Source organism: Ovis aries, chromosome 13 (assembly GCF_016772045.2).
Source record: "Ovis aries strain OAR_USU_Benz2616 breed Rambouillet chromosome 13, ARS-UI_Ramb_v3.0, whole genome shotgun sequence".
In the NCBI taxonomy this organism is placed as follows: Eukaryota; Metazoa; Chordata; class Mammalia; order Artiodactyla; family Bovidae; genus Ovis; species Ovis aries.
In genome coordinates, this window is record NC_056066.1 from 29,740,371 (window position 1) to 29,765,318 (window position 24,948).

Sequence of the window (24,948 nt, forward strand, 5' to 3'; positions counted from 1 at the left end):
AGATAGAAAGCAGATTAATGGTGGCTGAGGTGACTACTTACGGGTTTAAGGGTTCTTTTGGAGATGATACAGATGTTTTGAAACTGATATGGTGATGGCTGCACAACTCAAGAACATATTAAAAACCAGTGACCTATACATTTTAAATGGCAGATGTGTAAATTATGTGAATTATATCTCAATAAATCTATTAGTTTAAAAAAAGAAAAAGAACAGAAGCCTAACTGTAACCTTTATTGGTTGGATCCACTCTAATAAATAATCCTATGTAAACTTCATCTCAGCTCTTAATTCTGATTGCACATTTACACATTCCTTCCATAATTCATCTTTATACTCCTTCTTAAAGCAGTGGATGTAAACTCTTTCTCCTTTACATGCCTCTAACTTTGTCCATTCATTGTCAGTGGACAAATTCAAACTCTCAAAAGTTATCCCAATTTAAATATTTGATACCTCAAAATGCCTTTTTCTTTTCTCAATACATTCTTTCTTCTTGTTTTAGAAGAACTGTGTATCTTTCCAATGTCACTGTTACTATCAACTCCATTTACTATCTCTTCTATTAAAAGCAGTTTTCCTCCTAACAGATAATTTAGGAGACTTCTATCCCTTAAAACAAAACTGGTGTATACCATCCCTTGGTCTTATGACCAGGCAACGAACTCCCCTCTTTCCATCCTTTCACCAGCAAAATGTCCTTGTCTACATTCCTAAAATATTTATTCCTTATGCTATGGATTCTATCTCAGTTGCTCTTTTAAGGGAAAGCCCTCATTAACTGCTAAATTCATAGCCTATTCTTAGTCCTCATTCTCCTTGATTGAGAGATTCAGCATGGCTCATTCACTTAACTCTGTATCACACACACACACACAAATCTTTGGATAAAATTCTCAATCTCTGCTTCTCTCTATAAATGAGGCAAAAAATTACCTCTTAGGGCTATTGTGAAATTAAATAAAATGAAATTCTTCTATATCATCTTATATATTTATTTTCACACTGAAAACTCTATTAAGTATGGTTTAAGAGGCTATCATGATGATTAAGTATGCTGGTTGTAAGAGAACCAGACAACTGTGGTTTAAACTCCAGCTCTGTTTGCATGAAATAAGATACTTAATTTGATGCCTTAGTTTCCTTTATTCTATGACCTTCATAGAGTAGTTTTAAGAAAAGAAGTGAGTAAAATGGGAGAAAAGAAAGAGAATCATTAAATATTAAGAACAGAGGTCGGCATTGCTAAGATGATGCTTGTCACTGCTGGATAATGGGCTTTTTGTTGTTATTATTATTTATTATTTATTTATTTACTTGGCTGTGCCAGGTCTTAGCTGCGGCACACAGGATCAGCATTCTTAATAAGTGTCAACAGTTGTTAATGGCCCTTTAAAGAAAATGAAATACCTGAGGACAAGAATTGTTCTCTGGACCCAAACAGTGACTTAAAGCTGACTTCCTATAATGTTTCTTGCACATATTCATTCACTCAATAAACTTCATTTGAAAACCTATTGGTGATTTGTACCTTACTCTTATCCGTCTAATTCACAGCTGAGTTCTACAGATTCTACTTTCCTGGAGGCTCTTTCACAGAAGCAGGGGTCCAGCAGGAGAACATGCTATGGTGGACTGAGCACAGGCCTGGGCTGTGGTCAGAAGCCATGGACGCCTGCTGTTGGACGTGGGGTGAATTACAAATGACCTAAGCCTCGGTTTTCTTAACTATAAATTGAGGTTGAGAAGATATACATCCAAAACATATTGTTTGGCACAAAGTACATAATCCTAGCAGCTCTCTTTCTCTTCCTTTGCCACACCTATTTCATCTTGTTACTTCCCACCCATTGACTAGTTTGTGACCTGTCATCCTGTCCCATTCCTATGCATACAAGCTGACAGGTTCAAGTTCTTTAGTCTTATGTTACTGCTCTGCTTAAATGCCTTCAATGACTCTCTTCCTAACGCTTGACAACTAAGGTTTAAACTTCTCAGTATCAAGATCCTCTGGTTTCTTACTCAACCTTATCTTTATGATCTTTTCTGTCTTCTTCACAGTCAATGCTTTTATCTCCTCAAATCTGGCTGTACATTCTAATTATGTACAGGTAATTTTTAAATTATCATGTCCAGAGCCCACGACCTAGAAATTCTAATTTGTTTATTCGTTCTCAGCTGGGGCCTGAGCACTGACTTACTCTTAAGCTTCCTAAGTGACAACGCATAGTCGGGATTAAGATACACTGCTCTAATGAGACTGGTCTGTCTCCCTGTCTCTAGACACAAACCTGTTATTTTTCCCTCTCTCTCCTTCCATGTGGCCTCATTAAAATGGCCACTCCTACTTAATGGCTCCCCACTCGTCCAAAGGCAAACAGAGTAGGAAAGGCTTCCTCCTTTCCTTGAACTTCTATCACACTTTACTTCAACTTGTGTTCATTTTGCCTTGAATTATAATTATCTGTGTGCATGTTCTTGTTTTCCTCTTTTGAGGGAAGGCCAAGTATTCCCATGGGCTGGTTGAGGCATTTTAGAAATTTAATCTTAATCTTCATAATCTAACATTTCTTTAAGGATGGTATTACCTCCCTGAGTTATAAATAAGGAAACTGCAGACAAGAGAAGTAAAGCAGCTTGCCTAAAGATTTGCAAAACTAGTAATTCTTTAATTATAATTTTTCTTTGTATAATACATTTATCAGAATTTCCCCCCCATGTTGTCAGACAGAAAAATATCCAATAAATGCTGGATGAATGTATGGATTTTCATTTTAATTTTGGTGAATGAAAACAGATTCAACCTTAAGTCAACATTCATAACAATTAAGGGAGAATGTAAGAAATATACCATGTCTATTTTCTTTTCCAAGATAATATTTTAAAGTCATTGCTTAGTTTTGATATTTAAACTATACTTAAAAAAAAAAAACTGGGCTTCCCTAGTGGCTCAGACGGTAAAGCATCTGTCTGCAATGCAGGAGACCCAGGTTCGATCCCTGGGTTGGGAAGATCCCCTGGAAAAGGAAATGGCAGCCCATTCCAGTATTCTTGCCTGGAAAATCCCATGGATCACGGAGCCTGGTAGGCTACCATCAATGGGGTCGCAAAGAGTCGGACACGACTGAGTGACTTCACTTCAAAACAAAAAACACTGCAAGACAATAGCTTTGAAAGCTAGTATTTCAAGAAATAGAAAAGGATGAATTAGTACATATCAACAACTGGATAGCTGACCAATATTCTGTAAATATTGGGTTGGCCAAGAAGTTTTTCATAAGATGTAATGGAAAAACCCAAATGAACTTTTTGGCCAACCCATATATAGCATGAAGAAAAGCCTATGGAAGAGTTCAGAATCTGACCTGCCTTTGACTAGCAGGGTTGAATACTTTCAGCTCTCAATCAGAATGAGGGCTCAAGAACAGGATGGGCTCAACTACAAAAATATAGAGCAAGTTCACCTCACTGCTTTTTTTGTCAGTGCATTTTACTGTTTGAACTTTGACCTTTACCAGAAATCACCTGAACTAAGTTCTCATTTTCACCTCATCACTGAGATAATTTTGTATACATTAGCTAATGTAGGATGGAAGGGTACCTCTTAGATTTCTTAAATAGTTAAGGTTGGATGGTGTTAAGGTACTTTTCAATTTTGAAATTCATTCATTTTTACTGATTTTTTCCCCCTAATATTGTATTCTTTTATGTTTCTATTAACTCTATGTATTTCTAAAATTTGAGAAAATTTAAATATAAGATCAAGATTCATTCATTTAAGTGGGAGCAGAAAGCAGTAATTATTATTTTCTCAGTCATAATATTTGCTTCTGTCATTTGTTGACAGTTTTATTCAATTTTAGGAGAAAAATTAAACTTCCCTGTGAACTATAGGAGTCATGATGATTTCTGTTCTATATTACACACTTCAAGGATTACATACTTGAGAGTCTGACATGCCTTTAACTAGCAGGATTGAATATGTGGTAGTTATTCAATGTATGTTGAAAGAACAAATAAATGAATTCAAACTGACCAAATAACAATAAGCTACAGGTAATCTTTTTCAGAGCTGTATATCAGCTCTCCTTAACTAGATGGATTGGCCAAAGGTACTTGACTTCAACGTTCCTGGCAACATATGAAGGTATATGAAAGAAATAATTGAGACCAGAGATGGAGGTGATGGTGGTTTAAAATTCTCAGACAACCTTAAATTTACCCAGCATTTTAAAGGAAATTACAAACCTTAAAAGTAATACAGGGAAAAAAACCACTAGACTCTTAAAGTAAATACTCCAAATCACGATACTCATAATTTTTCAGTTTTAAGCAAAATTCAATAGTGTTCTCGACTTACAGACAGATATCACTGGATATGTACAAACTTTATATACATTTTAACTTTACATATATACAAAACATTTTAACTTTACATATATACAAAGACCTATTACTTTTTCTAAGCAAGTTAGTCCTATAATCCTAATTTTATATTAGAGAAAGCTAAAGGCTTAAGTAACTTGACTCAAGTCATATACTTGGGATTTGAACTCAAGTTTGTCAGCCTCCAAAGTCTATGCTCTTCATGTTATAGTGCTGTGAAAACTGTAAAGGATTCCTCTATACTAAAGCATTTATCTTAACCTCTAAGTAACACAAGGCCATTAAACAGATGAATTAACAATCAACTGTATTTTAGTGGAATATTCATCATAAACAAAATAAACACAACAAAGAATAAATACACTTACTCATTCCTGAGCATTCTCTATCACCATCCCATACATTAGAAACAGCATGTCCTGTCAGCAGGAGGTTAATTAAACTTTGGCTATTAATAAAGATTAAAAAGTAATTAAAGTATGAATATACTAATTTTCAAAAAAAAATATTCTTATGACAAAGCATAAAATCATGACTTTTTACATTAAATTATGTTGTTTAAAAAACAGAAAAACCTTACAGTTCTCATTTTATACACAACCTTGCTAAATGTATCACTTCCTGTGTCACCACAATGGTGCTTGTTCTATATAATCATATCAATTTAACAACTTTATTCAAGACATCATATTTAAATAGATTAAAAGAATGATACTTAGACTGCTAATTTATTTATAATCACCTTAAAAATACATATATAATTTTTATTATTTTGTGTTTGATGCAAGACATGTGAATTTAACCTCTGGGCCAGAAAGATCTAAAGGAAATATGTTTTGGAGTGAGTTAACAATCAGTCACTGTGTCATCAATTTTTTGCATAAATAGCTATAAAAAGCTTGAGAGGCACGGTTTCTCAGAGAAAAATTAAGAAAAAAAAAAATTTTCCCCTAAACAGGGAAAACATTCACAAATACACACGGGTATACTTATTTCTAAATTAAAGTGAGCAAACTTCATCTATTAGAAAATTTCATGAATGCACTATCAAGCAAACATTGTTAAAATATTACCACTGTCATCCTAAAAGAAACTATTTGCTACAATAAACCCAGTGCATACATAGATCTAAAGTGAAAGTTAATACTTCATACCTAAAAGCAATGTATAAAGCTTAAGACTGCTCATACTCAGAGACTTTAAGCTATAAGTACCGACAAACAAAATTATCTGACTCAGTAGTGTTTTATCTTATGTGCATATTATCAGTCCTAAAACCTAAAGTCCATATGAGGAAATAACAGATTTTAGTCAATTACCTGCCATGTCCATACACAGGATCTATCAAAGGCTCACTCGAATCTTCAATTTCATTTTTTATGTTTTCAATGCCCTAAAGAAACCAAGAATTCATTGGCTTATTTTTAAAAAAACTAAAAATGAAAATTACGGTAGTTTAAAAACTAACCAGTTTATACTATGAATTAATAAAACACCATTATATAAGTAACTTTTCTCCCAAAGAATTACCCAGATTTGAAATGGGGGGGTGCGTTTGAAATGAAAATAGTGAGAAGCAGTTAATTCTTAGAATCTTTTCTTCTGTGTACTCAACATCAGAACAGGTAACAGATCCAATGTGGGTATGTGAGTTAAAGGGGTGGTGGGGAGGGCCAGAGAGGGGGAGACAGAGAGACTGTTTAAGTTTCAAGAGAAGTGAGGAGAAAATTATTTTATCTGAAAGTTAATACTCATTTAACTTTAGGTGAAATTAAATTTGAACCCAATATACCTACTGAGGTACCTGATATATTTTCTTAGATCATTAAAACACTAAATATATACACACATGATAAAGATATAAATTTAAATACACAACAGGTATTTCTCGTACATAAGAAAATGGAAGGTTCTCTTCTGATTGTGCATTCTTACATATTGGTCATTCAAATGTGCACTGACAAAATGAAAACTAGGAGGGCAGGAGTTTCTTATTTTCTTGAAAGCCAATTTTCTGGTTTTTTAATCGCCCAAAAGATTACCCAAATCCCTAAAGGTCTAGTTACTAGATAAGTACAAGAAGGCCTAGGCATTTTATCTCCATCAATTCCAAAATGACAAAGATAAACTGCCATTCTTTGTGCTATTCACCTAACTTTAACCATTGATTCCACTTGATTATAGGCCATTTCTAAAAATTAAAGAGATGATAATCAACAATCAAAATAGTAATATTGTGGAAATACTACAGAATGATACAAACAAGTTTAAGATCTCACACTGGCCTTCCTTGTGGACAACTATACAAAATGGACTATCATAAAGTCACAATGAATAACATAGTCAAGCGCCAAAAATCACTAGGGAGAGAGGGGATCTTATTTCAAAGACCAGGTCAAGGAAGAACTAGACATGACAGTTTTCTTGGCTGTGAACGACTAGACAGAGAGGAGGTATCAAAAGTTTTGAGCGTAAGAACTGGAAGAGTACTGAACAGTCACGATGAACTCATTAGAAACCAGGCATCCTCGGGACCTCCATCACTGCCAGTCCCCATTGCTAATCGACTACTAACTACTTTTCATTCTTTCTCTTAAATATGCTCCTAAATGATTTAAAATTTCTAAGTTTAAAATATGTTTCTAAAAAATATGCTCCTTTTCTTTCCATTTCCATGATCACTGCTCTGGCTTTAGGGTCACCTATTTCAGTAACTACTTTTCCAGTTTCCCTGACTCTAGTCTTACTATCCACATACCAACTCCCTCCAGCATAACTCTGATACCAATTTAAAGAACCTTTTAGCAACAGAAAGATCTCATTACTTCATTGCTCACAATTTTTGATTTGTTCCAATTTTGGCCACATAAAATGAGATTGTAAGTATTTCTGCACAAGAATTCTTACATATATGCCATTCTCATCTTCCACAGTTGCCTTTCTGGTATATTATGCTACACTAAGATAATGTCTTTATACCTGTTGTTCCCACAGCTTGGAATTTCTTCCCATAGTTATTCTGTCCAGAAAACTTCTCCCCATCCATCAAATGATGCCTACAAGGTCTGCCCTTGATTCCACCATATGAACTAAGGCAAGCCTTCTATTGTCCCACTACGCTTTGTGCATGAAACAAACAAACACCAAAAACACTGCCAAAATGGAAGTAACTATTAAGGTGTCTACCTTTTTGTTTACAACATTGGAGAGGAATGATTAAACAAAAATTGTATCCCACATTGTAAGTTTAGTCCCTAATAAACAGTCAGTGCTCAATAAACATTTATCAAGTGAATGAAGTCTGATTCCAGATATGGCAAATCCAGCAGGATAACTCAGACCAAACAGGTCGCTGGAGATGTGAGGCTGGCACTTGCAGAAAAGGGCAGGACCAGAAGTATACAAGTCAGAATGAACCATATAAAGGTAAGCTGAGAGGATACAAAGGTAACTAACAGGAAAAGATGGAAATGAAGCTATAAGCAGAAAAGTAATTATGAGGCATTACAGAAAGAGAACCAGTATAGTGATTTATCAGGTAAGCTAAGAAGAGACCGGTGTTAGATACAGCTGTTCCAGAAGGGGCTACGGGGTCAAGTGCTTCCACTATGATCCAAGAAAATAAAATACCAAAGACCTCACTGCACTTCATAATTAGAATATTACTGATAAATCTCTGCAGTCTAGAAGATCATGGGTAAAGCTTGAAATGTGGTTAAGTAACAGGTGAATGAAGAAAGAGAGACTGATTCTTCATTACTGGCACAAGAGATTTCAATTCTGAGATTTAGAAACAACATCAGAAGTAAAATTTCTCTCTGCAGTAGGAAAAATACTAAACTCAAATGAATAAAAATCAGAAAAACATCTTCTTTAACCAACCTTTGTCAGTAACATAGAATACAGAAAAAGCAATACTCCAAATTTGTTTCCCCACATTGAATACTGGTCCAAGACAGCATCTCTTAATTCTGCTAAACTTCTGAATGATCTTTTTCTGGGGGAAAAAAAGAATTAAGTATTAGTATGATATGAGATTGACCACATTCATAAATGGGAACATTTTTTAATTGTCTTCTATATTAAAATGCATATATACATAGAGGAGATTTTTGTGTCTCAAATTTTCAAATATAAATTTAGCCATTAACAGCCGAAGCTACTGCTGACAATTGTCATTATACGTAATAGGTACCATTAAAATAGAAAGCCTACTTGGTAGGGAACCTCTTCATCTCTTAGGTGAACTGTCTGACATCAATCACTTGTTTAATGATCATACAGTTATTTAAGGAATTAGGTGGTCCTCTTCTAGGATATGGTTAAGAACAAAGAAAACTGACTTTTTAAAGCTTGAAAATTATTTAACAAATATCTGAACACCAAGGATAAGGTGTACCTTTGTGGCTTCTTTTAAAATAACGTTGCATTTCAAATCAAATGCCACTCGCAATTCTACCAACATAGCTATCCTTACCTTTTATTTCACAACAAAAAATTTAAAACTCTAATGAAAATATGGCACTTTTAATGAAAATTATAGAAAGCATATTTTGACAATAAGCAATAACACAAATATTTATCATACTAGAAATCTTTATTTTCACTTGGAGAAACATTACTAAGCTAAAATGATTTTTCATTATAATGATGAAAAAGCCTTTAATGTTACAAAAGGATGTATTTCCAAAGTTAATTTGGGAATCAGAATATTAAGAACATATTGACAAAGTATTCTTTTTTTAAAAAAATCTGAAAACAAATTAATCCTCAAGCATACAAATCTAAGTACCTTTCCACAGTATGAACAGACTTAAAATGGCAAATGTGTCCACAAGGTAAGTATTTTAAATGTTCCAATGTTACTTACTGAATTAATGCATGAAATCGCTCAAAGCCAAGCTCTTCGACAGCCAAGGCAGCTATACATAAAAGACACTTTTCAGCACTACACATGGCAAATAAATGACACAAGATACACACAGCAGGCTGTAAATACTTTTAAGCAATCAAAAGTTTCCCTCTTTCCTTACTCCTTAGAATTCTCAGTTTATTTTCCACTTTACTGTAACATAAATTTATATTTCAACATCTTAGGTATCATGAATAGAACTAAAATGGATTTAATACTGAAATGTAGAAAGGTGATTAAATAATAAACATTTTCTTTAAATTCAGTTGTGCTGGAAAAGTTAATAGCATGTGAGAAAGCATTGACAATCATAGTGCTTCACACATAACTGCAATGTGTCCTGCACTTCTAAATCATCTTTCATTTCTTAGAGCCAAGTCAAATCTTCACTGCTAATCTTCCTCTAATATAAAATCTTTAGACTTGATGTTTCATTATTAAACAAATGCGTATAAAAAGGCAGAGAACTTTGAAAGTACACAGGTTCAACGACAGCTTTAAGTCTGTTTCCTCATTTACTTGTATAACTGGTGACAAGTTTTCAGTGTCTTATTTAGATTATATTTACTAATAAAATTATAAAATTTTAAGAAATCAAAGGAAATCAAAGAAAGCATTTAAATGAAAAGTAATGCTTACTTAGCACAGTTCTAAGTTCCAGGCCCTTTTTTAAATGCTCTATGGGCCTTAACCTCATTTAATCCACAAACAACCCTATTACCCCGTTTTATAGTAGATGAACCCAAGGCCCAAAGAAGAATCCTTCCAAGAGCAAAAAGCTATAAACAGCAGAACTGAGATCTGAACCTGGATAGTCTCAGCTCCACAAAGAAATCCTGTCTTTAAAGAAATCCTACACAGATCAAAATGCTCACTCTCATTAATCACAAGGAACAATTTCATATATACCTTATTAAATAAATAAATAAATGTTAGTACTTTCAAATACTAATCCTCACTAGAGAACTGAAGAAACTATGTATTCAAAAGTGAAATTTTTATTTACAATTTTAAAAAGTCGCACTATTTTAGCCTTTCAAAGTCCAGATTTAATTTTCAAACGTTTTGAATTACTTTTTAACATCTGTAAAGTCCAAACTGATTCATTTAAATAATCTTTTGATTTGTGTGTGGGAAACAAACTGAAATTGAACCTGAGTATTCACTACTGCAAACAAGTGTGCATTACCAAAAGCCAAAACTACACACCACAAAAGCCAATGAAATTAATGTTTGTACACAATGTAATATTGACAAGGGGAAAAACACTTCACATTTAAAATTTCAAGAGAAAATAAAACTTCTACCTAATCTTTCCCAAACTGTACTAACTTCTATGTGGTACCTGATTATCTAAATAATTTTACTGAGTGTACAATATGAAAGTTGACATAAAGATAGTAATTTAGAGTAAAGAGGCAAGCAAAATAAAAAGCTTAGCAGGCAGGATGGTAGAAAAATATAAAACACAAGAAAAAGAACATAGCTGGGAATAAAGGAAAAAAACAGGTAAAACAGATTGTTATATGGAATAAATTTTAATATAAGCTCATTTCATTGTCAACATCTAATGTGAATTTTCAAATTTTCAATTACTAAAACTTCTCAAATTTATATAACATTAAAAATCAATTTATAATAGTTTCATTTCATGTCTATTTTAAAAATGAGACAACGTAAATTGGAAAATTACTAAAAAATGTTTTTTGGAGGGGGAGTCAATATAATATGTCCAAATAGGTTACTGAAGTGCCAAAGTTAACATCATGAGGCCATTTAACCCATCAACACAGAAATGTACAGCACATCCAGTGAGCACACAGTTTACTAAGATACTAATGAAAAATGTTAGCAAAAAACTATTTTCTTATAATATTAATACATGGAGTAGTTTTAACCACATATTCTTTAAAACAACTTCTAACCTCTTCAACTATTCCTATTAAGATTTTAATATCCTAAACAAAACTATTAAACATGCTTTTATGCAATCCAGTAAAATCTGGAAAATATTTTAAGACCAGCCTTAATGACATTTTTTGATTATCAACCTTGTGAGTATTTTCCACTTGTTTTCTTTAACTCTAAAAATATATTAAATTCTTTTTGAAATGCTATGTTTGAAAGGCCTAAAAGGAAATGTCATTCAACTGTTTAAATGTGAAAAATTATTCCTTGCAAATGTACTATTAGAAGAATTTGCCATTGTAACTGCAAAGGTGAGAGAGAGAAGATGCTGACATCCTAGAGACATGTTGGCTCAAAGAGATAACTTGCCTCATAGAAAATCCTATAGGGAGAGCAAGATGTGTACCATAGCAACTGAAATTTACTTTTTAGAAATTGGGTGTCTACAGTTTCCACAAAGACGATAGTTAATGGATTGCACTATAAGCAGAACAAGTCACTTATTTAATAAAGGCACTTAGAACTATCAATTACCAAAAGCAACCTATGAAAAAGTCCATTTCTAAAAAGAAAACCAGAAAAGCAACTCTATCTGTAGTACAATCTTACTAGTTCATTCTGGCAGTTTGTAGGTCAACTAGGTAAGAATATTTAAAAACTAAAGACCATAGAATATATAATTCTTCTGAGTGAGAAGAGCTGTTATTTTTCTTTAAGAGAAATCTTCAAGGTATGAAAAACTTAAATGAACGCAAAATTAAAACTCATAATAAAAAAAACTATCTCAAAAAAATTCATCTATAGTAACCATGTCCAAAAAGTTCAGGAGGAAAAAAAACAACACAGGGAAGAAAAATGTCCCCATCTTTGCTTTAGGAAACAGCTGAAGATAATTAAGACATTTCCTAATGTAAAAAACAGTTGTAATAATATAATTTCCCTGTTTTTTCCAATACCAAGGAAAACACTGAAGTATCTGAAGCAAAGAAAACAGAAATATGTTCTTTCAGCTTTCTAAATGAGAGTTCCAAAGCTGAAAAGAGACTGTCATCAAGTAGAAGTTAACTAGAACTTTTACTAAGTTTACTTTAAGAGATGCAGTTCCTATGTTTTTTCCCCAAAAATCAAAGAAAAAATAAACAAATGTAATATCCTCCAGCAATTAAAATCATCATGTGAGAAATGAAAACTAACAAAGCTCAAGGATTAAGTAAGCTTAGGCTAAAAAACAGATCTTACACAATGTTTAAATCGTGTTCTCTCTTTAAAATTTTCAATAGTTTATTCAAACACACAGACAAGAAATTACTTCATGAAATAAAAGTGTGTCTTACAAGAATGTTCCACTTGGCAACTAGACTGTGCAGGGCTCCCAGAAAGACTAGCGGTTTCCTCAGTTGTTTTTCCTCTTAACCAAGAAACCAAGCAGTAGGATCCCGAGTTGTCACAACCAGCACTTTCTAAAATATCACACAAGGTATGACAAAGGAGTTCCTTCCGCTCTTCCTCTAAAAATAACCGAAGCATAAGTTACAATGGTTTTCTCTGTGGGGGACAAAAAAATCCTGTCAAATAACAATGTTAAGAATGTGTTAATTTAGTGACCAAAATCAAGCATTTTTTAGAGGGGCAGAAATCCATAAGCCACTGATCTTCAATTACAGTTTAGAAAAACAATGTGCTTGAGGGTTAAAATGTCACTTCTATTGAATATTTCCATTCAGGAGAAAAAGAATCCTGGAAAATGCAGAATTAAACATCAGAGGAAGGAATATGCTGCGTGGAGTAAGCTGATACTGATCATTCCTTTCTTAGGCTGCAAACGGAAGCTTTCAGCCTTCTTATAGAACCAGGTCTTGTAAGGGCCTGTGGAGACCTCTGTTTTTCCCCATTTCTGAATGAGTCTCATGTCTTTGATCTCCCAGTCCCACGGGGGAAGGATAATGAGATAATATACCATCAGCACATACGACACAATCCATTACATTAGCAGAGGCCGCTGCGGTTATGCCGCATAGTACACAAACCACTGATACTGTACTGTGGTGATCTCAGCCTCAGACATTTATAAAAAATAGCACAAATGCTCCACTCTGTCCTGAACCTTAGCCACCCTCCCCTTTTCGAGTAGTGTTCGTCTCCAGAAGTAGTACCACTTTCTGAAGCTTTCAAACAAAGGGGACAAGATGGCTATCTAACACATGTAAAATTTTATGCTAGAGGGAGGTTTCTCTCCCTAGATAGACTAAGAGTTCTTTAAAGACTGGAACTGTCCTATTCACTTTCTAGCCACCACAGCATTTACGACACTTACAACAACGCTACAAAAATTTCTTATCAATATGAATGTTTCTACGCAAGAAATTTTAGAAATTTAATAAAATGTTCATGCTAATAACAGTCTCTTTTGAATAGTTTCTTTCTTCTCTACTGAAACTTATTTTGCCTTTCAGTTATTAATTAAAAATACATGACAGTGACACTTTATCTCTTAAATTCAAAACCACTAGTAGAATGTAACTGCATGGTTTGGAATGGAAGCTGCTCTGCCCTTATATACAAAACTGCAACTCACATTGTGAGTTCACATAAAATAGTGTAAGTGAAGAAAATATCTTTGTAAACTGTCAAGGATGCAAATGTTTGTTATTATCAGGTAGCACATACAGTTCTCTGATTTAACCATATTGCAGAAGCCACGAAAGCTTCATTTGTGATTTAACTCAGAATTACCTGCAGTAGTATTGGTATTGTGTAAAGTATTATACTAAAAGAGTTAGCAATACAAAGATAATCTTGAGTTTTTGCTCAAAGCTAAATCAGACAATCAAACATAAATGATTCTTCCTTATGGTATGCTATCATTTAACAGTGCACCAAAAGATTTTTTCCCTAAGTAGTAAAAACCTGTCTTACCCCTCTCAGTTAGGAAAACCACATTACAAAATACACATTTTAAAGACCTAGAGTCACTGTTCATGAAACTTCTGGGAATATTTAAAAAGTCAACCTCACAAAAAAGTAACTGATAGTTTACTTTTTAAAAACAGGTAATAGCAACTGAATTACTGCCAATGAATGCTGCAGGAATCACTTATAAAATAAAAGATGGAGTAGAAGTTGATAAAAGACAGCTATCATACCTGGGCAATCCCTCCAAGAAGACTTCTCAGATGAAAACAGGAGCTTCTTCAAAAGAAATGCCTTTATACAATTAAAGCAATAATTATTAGAATTTATTATAAACATACCTTATATCATTCTTTTATTCTAAAATGGAAAAAAACACCACCTAATTTGCACCTCCTTTCTGATCTTTTGAATAGTGCTACAGAATTTCAAATCATTTTCCTCACATTCACCAGTAACTGAACATACTTATTTACTTAGAATATATTACTATAAACTTGATTCTAGATCCATACAATTCTTCTCTTATAGTACATATTTTTTGGCAAATAGAAGAACTGACTCAAAATAATAACTGCGCAACTGGAAAAGAAATTTACTGCTTCATTCACAGAGTGAAAGCTCTATCGACCAGGAAAAAAAAAATCTATGTTTCTCTTTGATTCCTTTGAGGAAAGAAAGCTAAATACAAAAGTGGTTCTGTACTAGATCTCATTTGTGACACAGGAATACCACTGTGTGGATCACTGATAAGGAGTTCTGATTTAACTCAAAAAGCTTTAAGATCCCAAGGAAAAAACAAACCCATTTTTAACCTTTTCTTAAGTGTGCCAACTATGTTACATTAGTGTTTCCATGGATAGCAGTTCTGAGTATAATACTGTTTCCTTCTCAAAGTGTAGTTAACCTGACTTGTTTATTTCAGAGGCAGATCCTGATGCTCCACCTACTTTATCTCCAGGGGGCAGATTCAAGAAAAAGTAGTTACTATGGTGATTCTTACTCATCAGTGTCTGAAAACAGTAGTATATAGATAAGAAAACTACTTTTAGTTGCTGCTGCTGCTAAGTCGCTTCAGTCGCGTCCGATTCTGTGCGACCCATAGACGGCAGCCCACCAGGCTCCCCTATCCCTGGGATTTTCTAGGCAAGAATACTGGAGTGGGTTGCCATTTCATTCTTACTCATCAGTGTCTGAAAACAGTAGTATACAGATAAGAGAACTACTTCTAGTTAGACAGACCTAAACTTGAATTCTGGTTCCATTATTTTACTAATCAAAAATAATAGCACAAACTTTAAAAGGTTGATTACATGAGATGATCTAGTAATACACTTAGCATAATACCTGGCACCTAATAAACTATCAATTCTAAACATCTAAACAAAAAAATAAGTAATATTCTCACAGTAATAAAATCTACAAATACTACAACCAAGCGCTTCTGACTTTTCCCCAAATAACAAAAACCATAAAATTGAGTGACATAACTATATTGCAAAACTGGAAAAGTGAGGTGGGACAACCATTATTTCACCACTAATAGAACCACCATTCGCATTCTGATATACTTCCTTCCAGTCTTTCTTTCATACCTGTTTCAGATTTTAAGTGAGAAGCCTAATGGGTATGTGATTGTTTTCCACTTTTCTGTTTTCCCACGTAGTTCATAACTATAAGTCAACCTCTAACTGTCTACCAAGCTATTAAAGTTTACTTCAACATTATTCCATGTTTACATGACGTTACTGTGCATCAGGTTATTTGCAATTTTTTAAAACTACTATAAATAGAAAACATATTTGGAATTGCTGTAAAAAAGCTAATTCTTGAATACAATCTTTCAATTTTTAGGATTATTTCTTCAGGGAAGATTCATAGAAGTAAAATTATTCTCAAAGAATCTGCATTATTTTATTATGGTTTCAATTATAATGTAAAATTCCTTCCCTAGGTCATAGTACAAATTTATACTATATAGAGTTATCTGTAGCTACAGTGTGTGCCAGCATCACCCTACCCTTATATGTACTGGCAAGTATTTTATGTATAAAGATTAGGAAGAGTAAGCTTTCGGGCAATTATTTTATATCTAAAGATAGGGAAGAGTAAGCAAAATAATCTATTTAAAAGTTTTATTTGTACTTTGGTGGATTCCTAGTGAGCTTGGGCATCTTGATTTTTTGGCTGTGCAGCATAATTCTACCTGCCATGATTGCATATACTTGCCCATTTCACCTCTGAGGTTGAAGTGTTTTTCTAACCAATGTGTATGAGTTCTTTGTCTAAGAAAGATATTCACTTATTGCTAACATTACCTGCAGATATTTTCCTGAGCCTGGAACTCATCTATTCTCTTAGAAGGTTGGTAACCCGTTATTTTCAACTTCCCGTGGTTAAGTGTTATATCAAGAATAAACTTGGTACATGGTATGAGACGACCCAGATTCAGTTTTCCCCCTCAAATTATCAAACTGTCATATCAGTAGCATTCACTAAACTACATTGTATTTCATCATTGATTTGCATTCCTTATTATGGTATGCGATTAGAACTGTTGTATGTAACATGGTCTACTACTGTATTTTTTACTTGGTTCCATAATGTTTATTCTTCTAGCAGAAGTGCCATGTTCTAGAGTTCAGTTTTAAAAAGTTCAACATCCAACTCGCACACTTCATTACTCTCAGTAATTTAGTTTTGATTTTTACATTGAAATATTAATACAAACAAAATTCTATAATCAAAAACATTTATGTGACTACGAAGCTAAGTTACTACCTCAAAGATATATCTTGATTTTGAATATTACAATTATTTCCTGTTACATAACAGCTCCACTTGCAAAAATAACTACCATTTTGGAAATATAGTGAATTTTATACAACATGAAATTCCTGCTATTTATCTTTCATTTAAGTATATTCATAGACTGGCAATAGACTCTAAGGTACTATCATGGTCCAAGAGGGTCAGTGGTAATAAAATCTATCTTGTATATAAACAAGACACAGAATCCTCAAATTCTGATAAGATTCCTGCTAGCAAACCAAAATCTACCTCAGTTGTTCAACAGCTCTAATAACTAATTTATAGTTAAATTTATTTGTACTCCAAAATCCCTAGGCAAAGCTCATTCAAATTTTTCTTAATTAAAAAAAATCTACTAATGAAAAAATGTATCAACTTTACTTTTTAAAGAGGAAACAATGACCTACAAAGAATATATTTTAGAACCAACCATAAAGGAAAACATTTCTTCTTCAAAAAAAAGCACTTTAAATTTAACAGTGTAAGTGTATGGAGTTTGAGAGACAAATTTATTTTGCAACTAACAGTCAGGAAAGCATTTTTCACGCTCAATGAATAATAAATGCCACATTAAAAATGCATTTTCAAAATGTGCTGATTAAAACAAGCAATAAATTCAAGTTTCTTTTTAACAGTTCTGAAGTTATACTGCTGTTTAGACATCGTAAATATCACAGCAAACTGAAAATTCAATTCTCCGTTTTAATAATTTAATAGTTCATGGCAAATCAGCCTTTGAATTTCAAACAATGCAACACATAAAAATTCAAAATCAAATACACATATTGAAATTCACCCTATCTCATGTGCAAAGAAAAAAAAAAATATTTTTTTTTTTTAAATTTTGGGAATTGTTTGAAATCTGCTGTTACTGATTTTATTTTAAAGACCCAAAAGATACACCCTAAAACAGTATATATTGTCAACTTACTTTAAAATCTGATTGAGTTTTAGGCCATGAAAATATTAACCCGTCTTCAACTTTTTTGAAGAGTCATTTTAAGAGACAGAACAAATACAAATGATACCATGATTACGGTATAACTACCTCTGGCATAAATTATTATTACTCAATAGGATCACTGTGTAAGATGTCATGGTCATTATTTTCAACAACACATAATAGAAAACTTGGAGTTAAAGTCAGCCAAATGGCTACTGCTGTGTAAGCTACTCATATTCTGAATTCATTTTTATTTCAGACATTTAAAGCAATTTACATGAACAAAAGTTAAGAGGTAACTGATTATGCTTCATGATTACACAGAGTACAGGTATTAGAAAACACAAAGTCAAGGAGGGAACGTTTGAACACGTCCCTCTAAGGAGTTGGTAAAGTAGTCTATGTTACCTGAACAGGTGCAATAACAGCACAGGGGCCACCTTCAAACTGTTCTAATGCAGATCCCTCTGATTCACTAAACACAAACCCTAAAAATGAAAGCAAGCAGCAAAGATTAAACATGTCGTTCAAGTAGTAGCTGAAAGAATTTTTAATGTACTTTGTTTTGAGAGAGAATCACTTATCACAACAGCAAATTATCTTTAAGTCAGTCCATTGCTATAGTTCTTAGCTTTCTGGAGGATAAAAGAACCCTTTGAAAAAAGATACGGAACCTAGGCTCCCTGCCAAGTGCACATGTGCGCGCGCACACACACCCACACAAACACAATTTTGCACTCAGGGCCCCCTATTAAGTGGACTAAAGAGATACAGTGTAGACCTCAGTAAAAGGACACTAAATCTGATTTTTTAAAGTAATTTAATATACTGGAAGAAAGACTAGTTTACTGAATTTAAACAGAAATTTTAGGACTCTTTAAATTAAAAAGCATTATACACACTGACAGCTTCCTTGATGGCTCAGACGGTACAGAATCTGCCCACAAAGTGGTGAGACCCCGGTATGATCTCTGAGTTGGGAAGATCCCCTGGAGGAGGATATGGCAACCCACTCCAGGATTCTTGCCTGGAGAATCCCATGGACAGAGGAGCCTGGCAGGCTACAGTCCAAGGGGTTGCAAACAGTTGGACATGACTGAGTGGCTAAGCCCAGCACATACACACCAAACGTGCTCATACTGGCTCCATCTCAGTTTAAGTATTACCAAGTCGCACTGACTGAAAGCAGCCAGGACAAGCTCCCACAGAGATCACGGCACACTGTGGAGATATTGCAGCCAAAGTCAGGAGAGGTGAGTTACAATCTGTACAACCTTCAGGAAATCATTTCCCCTCCCTAGGCCTCGGGGTACTTAGCTTTAAAACAATCATTTCCAATTCCAACATACCTAATGGTTATAATTCAGTCATTTATCCAATGAACATTTCATGACCCTCAGACACGACACCAAACATCCAGGATATACAAATGACATGCATGACAAAGTCCCTCGTCTGGAGAAGCCAACAGTCCAGATGAAGACAGACATACGAATAAATCACTAAAATAAAGGGATAAATGAGTGTTTTAACAGAAGTATGAAGAGAGTGTTGAGGAAACTGAAAGGAATGACTTTGCCTAAATCAAGTCGTAACAGGTGACTTGAAAGCTGACCTTGAATGGAACCTTAACAGAGGCAAGGGTGGGAGAATGACTTTCAGGTAAAGAAAACATCTTCAGGAAAGGAAAAAGGTGTGGTAAGAACAGGACAAGTTCATGGATCAGAGGGAAATGTCATGCAGTTGAAGAGCTGTATGGGGGCAGGATGGTGAGAAAGAAGAGATGACAGGACATTCATACTGGGAAGGGCCACATCACGACAAGTACTAATTAAAGTAGTAACACAACCATACTGGAATTTTGTTTCTTTCTTTAAAGGACCAGAATGGGGAGGAGACCATTTCAACAGACCTATAGAGACAGTGCCAGACTAATACAAACAACACTAATGTTGAGAGAAAACACTATATACAAACAGTATTTCTAAGGTAAAAATTAAGATTTGATGAATATATGCAAGTGCAGCACAGGCTGGGTACGTAAGAAATTAGATCTAACTCTGTTTCTACCTTGAGACACTCGGTAGCAAGTGAGTTAACAAATAGTATGGAGGTCGCCATTCCAGTCCACCTCTTCTCTCTTTACCTTTCAATCTCTTTCAAACAGGATTTAAACATGTACCTCCTATTTAAAAACAAAAATTCTCCTTAAGAGTCTACCAGAAGGTCCTTGTTTACCCAAAGGAGTTGAAAATTTAGCACCACCCCCCCCAACAAAAACCTGCACACACTGTTTACTGCGCCTTTCATAACTGCCACAACTTGGAAGCAGCCAAGATATCCTTCAGTAGGGGAATGGATAAATAGCACATACAGAAAATGAAATATTATTCGGTGTTTATAAAAAATAATGGCTTGCAAGCTGTGAAAAAACAAGGGGGAAAACAGTTATATGCCATATGATTCCAACTATATGACATTCTGGAAAAGGCAAAACTATGCAGAGAGTAAAAAAAGATCAGAGGCTGCCAAGGGGAGGGGAGAGGGGGATTGGGTTAACAGATAGAGCACAGAGGATTTTTACAGCAGTGAAAATACTCTATGATACTATAATGATGGATACATTCCATTATATTTTTGTCACCACCCATAGGATGTATAGAACCAAGAATAAAAACTGTGGACTTCGGGTGATAATGATGAATCAATGTAGGTTCAAAATTGTAACAAACACTCTGGTGGGAGATATTGACATTGGAGGAGGTTGTGCACGTCATGGGAGCACGAGGTATGTGGGGAAATCTCTGTATCTTGCTTGCAATTTTGCTGTGAACCTAAATAACATTGTTCTAAAAGGAAAAGTCTTATTAAAAAATCGTTTGACCATTAAAAAGAAAAATTTCCATCCAAGACTCCAAACACCACTCGCTCAAAGCATACCTAATTTCTGTATGTACTGTCTCAATTTCCTCAATTAACTCAACCCACAATAATTTGGTTTTCAACCTGTGATTGCATCAAACTCACTCTCACCAAATTCACCAATGACCCCTCAGAGAACCATCTGAAACGCTCATCAGTGACTTGTGAAAGCCTTCTGGCCCTTGGCTTTAGCGGTCCCTCTTGTTCCAGATTTTCCTTTTTTGTTTCTACTCTGTATCAATGTTGATCAGCGACTAAATGCTAATGTTCTTCAGGTCTTGGCTTTAGAGTCTCTGTTCTTTTCGTTCTACATGTTCTCCCTGTGTAACTCATCTACTCCCAAGGTTTCCATTATGGGTTATGATCAGGTAATCTCCAAACAGAGCCCTGAATGGAACTCCAGTCGCTGACAGAATCTAAATTCTTTAACATGGTCTTGTATGGTCTGGCTTCTGCCTGTGTCTCCTATCTCATCCTTTGACACTTTCCTTCTTTAGCCTCCAGGTGCACAGACTTTCTTTCAGACCATCAAATATCCATTCTCTCTCTGGTTTCTCATGCTTTGAACATGTTCCCTCCACTTGAAACACATTCTCCAAAAAACTCCCACTTAACTTTAAGGCTTCACCTTATAAGAACTTCTTGGTTCAAGGGCCCCAAACACATCTGTATCTGCCCATCTCCATTCCATTTCTGGTTCGCCTTTAGGTCCTAACCACCATCATCTTTCATCTAGAACACTGTTAGGAACTTCCAATCAGGATCCCCCTGCCCCATTTCACCCACATCCCAACTCCCAACTCACCCCTTACCTATTCACCATAAATTTACCAGAGAAACAGTCTAGAAACGGAAACCAGTTTTTCTCACAGACTGCTTAAAACATTCAAATGGTTTCTTACTGCAATTAAAATAAAATTCAAACTCCTTTTTCATTGCCTAAAAAAGACCCTATATGATCTATCAATCCCAACTTCCCTCAGTTCACTCTTACCTTCATCATATACAGTGGTCTTAGTCCTCAGAACATCTTAAGATCTTTACCTGGGGCCTTGGTGTCGGCTGTTCTCTCTGCATGAAATGGTCTTTACCCTTCTCATAGCTGAATCCTTCTCATCCTAAAAGACTCAGTGGAGGTATTAACTCATCAGAGAGATGGTCCCTGACAAATCTAGCTAAGTAGATCCTTCCTACCATTCCCCAGCCCAACCAGGACTTATCACCATCTGTAATTATGTTATTGTTCATTTGTTTATTGTGTCTTGCCTTGCAAGTATCCTGCCTCTCTTATTGATCAGTTTTCCTAGTGTGTTGTTATTAATACAGTTAATACTCAATGAATACTTGCTGAAGTTTTGGGAAGAAAGATAATGGGGGTGAGCTCATTCACATCCAACTCTTTGTGAGCCCATGGACTGTAGTTCTCCAGGCTCCTCTAAGGGGTTCTTCAGGCAAGAATATTGGAGTGGGTTGCCATTTCCTTCTCCAGGGGATCTTCCCGACCCAGGGATCAAACCCACGTCTCCTGTGTCTCTTGCATTGGCAGGTGGGTTCTTTTCCACTGAGCCATCTGGGAAGCCTGATAATGGAGATTTTTGTTTCTCAATTCAGTCTCTAAAATGTGGTGGGGGCGGATATGGGTCTGGAGCTCACGGCAGGGATGAAGATTAAAGATAGCAACTTGCATCACCCTAAACATGGCAGTTAAAGTGAATGAGAACACAGAACAAAGATAATGAAGGCAGTTAACATAAAAAAAAAAGAAAGAAAGAAACAAGCCGATGCTGAGTCAGCAAAGACGACTGACAAAGACTTGAAAGGTAAGAGAAAAAACACAGTGAGGCCCCAAAAAGGAAAAGCAGGCAGTCACCTGTTTCAAATGCTGAGTGGAATAAAAACATACATGAAAACCCTGGATTAAGCATGTCATCACTGGGAATACTAAAAAAAGCAAACTTAGAATACTAGGAAGAGCAGTCAAATTTTAGAGGGTTGAGGTGTGATTCAGAACACAAGCAGAAGGAGAGACTGCAAACTATGTTAAACAAGTGAAGGGACAAAGGATGACAGCTTGAAGGGTAGCTGGATAAAGAATTATTATTTTATAGAACAAAGGGCATGAGTTTCCAAGAAGGAAAAGAGTGATCAAATGGAAAAAGAGAAAGTTAAAGGACGCTGAGTTCTGAGAAAGCTGAGATGGTACAGAGTGGCGGTGGACTAGATAAAGAGGTTCTCAAAGTGTGGTCTACCGAACCCTGGAAATTTTAGTAACCTTTTAGGGAACCTGCTAGAGGTGAAAATCATTTTTACTATAATACAGAGATATCTGCCCTTTTCTCGGTTTGATATTCACAGTGATGGTACAAAACAAAAAGTGGATTACGTTACTGGTGCCTTAGCACACATCAAGGCAATGCCATTAAGCTATACCAGCAGTCACTGTACTAGGAAACACCCTGATATGCTCTCAAACAAACAGAAAAAGCCAATTTAACTTAAGAAAGCTCTTGCTAATGCTAATCTTATTAAATCTTGACTTTGAATACAAAGTACTTAAAAAAAAATTGTATGACGTAACGGCAACTACCTATGAAGCACCCCTGCCACGCACCCTGTACAGGTAGGTAGCTCAAAGAAAAGCAGATGTGCCATTTTTTGAACTGTGAGCTGAACTAACAGCTTGTCTGTGAATGTTATTTTTACTTTGAAGAGCTAGTAACAAACTATGATTATTTAGACTTTTTCTCAGAAGTAAATGTAGTGAGCCTGATAATTCAAGGAAAAAAAAAACTGACAGTACTTTTGCCAGCAATAAAATTTCAAGCTTTCAAGTGATTAACTAAAATTCTGGAAAACTCAGGGCCACCACTGTGAGCTTGAAGCTTCCCAATACTCAAAGAGATTTTTCTGACAGGATCAGTGAGATAATAATAAATATGACTTTCAGTTCAGTTGAGTTCAGTCGCTCAGTCGTGTCCTACTCTTTGTGACCCCATGAATGCAGCACGCCAAGCCTCCCTGTCCATCACCAACTCCCAGAGTTCACTCAAATTCACGTCCATCGAGTCGGTGATGCCATCCAGCCATCTCATCCTTGGTCGTCCCCTTCTCCTCCTGCCCCCAATCCCTCCCAGCATCAGAGTTTTTTCCAATGAGTCAACTCTTCACATGAGGTGGCCAAAGTACTGGAGCTTCAGCTTTAGCATCATTCCTTCCAAAGAAATCCCAGGGTTGATCTCCTTCAGAATGGACTGGTTGGATCTCCTTGCAGTCCAAGGGACTCTCTAGAGTCTTCTAGATATTGTTTAATAATATGTGTTAACATTTGGAAGATTTGCATAAACCAGCAGACCAATAATTTCCAAACAACAAATGGTTACAAATTAATTCACAGGTAGAAGATCCACTCAAAGTACAAGACAAACCAATGGATTTCAATTTAATACAGTACAAAATGTTCATCAATGTGGCTTCAGATTTCATATCTCAACTAACCTCTAAGAAGCTACCATTTGCTGAGTTTCAGTGTAGTATCAAAGAAGAATATCCACAATTATTTGAAAATGCTATTATGATACTCCTATATTACCAATTGCTTAAATGTATGAAGATGGATTTTCTGCATACACTTCAACCAAAACAACAGACTGAATGTAACAGGCTGGAGAAGCAAGTGAGCGAATCCAGCTATCTTCTAATGAGCTAGACACTGAAGAGATTTTTTTAATGTAAAATAATGCCACAGGTCTCAATTTTTTTTCATAGTGAAGTCTTTAATAATTTTTAAGAGTGTAATGGGGCCCTGAGTTTATAAACTAGAGAAAATGAAAACTTTAGCAGGTTTTCAACTTAGAAATATGGGCAAAGAGGAAGTGATGTTACTGACTGAGAGCAACAGAATGAGGGGCATAGAAAACAGAATATTAATTCCAAAAAAACATAAGAGTCGACAGGATAAAGAACTAAGAGAAATACTGAGGGCTCAGCTAAGGTTTAGTTAGTACATCTGTACTGATGCCCACCACAATTTGCTCCAGCAACACGCAACACTTTGGGAGAAACAGAATAGAGGACAGGCTAAATGTAGGCTAAAAAACAGGCATGATGGGGCAACCTTAATAAGGACAAATGAGAACTAAGGGTGCTGGTGATCACA

The 24,948-nt window shown here is 35.1% G+C and overlaps 1 protein-coding gene across 6 annotated transcripts in view; it reads right to left on the bottom strand.

The window, feature by feature from the left end:
* The window catches only part of MINDY3 (MINDY lysine 48 deubiquitinase 3), an 82,657-nt gene that overhangs the window by 52,185 nt on the left and 5,524 nt on the right, over positions 1-24,948 (bottom strand). For 2 of the 6 annotated variants that reach the window (XM_012188433.4, XM_004014242.5), the window contains exons 2-8: positions 18,279-18,358; positions 14,350-14,410; positions 12,541-12,714; positions 9,257-9,308; positions 8,269-8,383; positions 5,706-5,779; positions 4,755-4,834 (exon numbers count right to left, since the gene is read on the bottom strand). In XM_012188433.4, the coding sequence (XP_012043823.1) occupies positions 4,755-4,834; positions 5,706-5,779; positions 8,269-8,325 (211 nt within the window). In that variant the 5' untranslated portion in view covers positions 8,326-8,383; positions 9,257-9,308; positions 12,541-12,714; positions 14,350-14,410; positions 18,279-18,358. Of the gene's footprint in view, positions 1-4,754; positions 4,835-5,705; positions 5,780-8,268; positions 8,384-9,256; positions 9,335-12,540; positions 12,715-14,349; positions 14,411-18,278; positions 18,359-24,948 lie in introns of those variants that run through there. The other 4 variants (XM_042230585.1, XM_042230588.1, XM_042230586.2 and 1 more) reach the window with 4 other exon arrangements.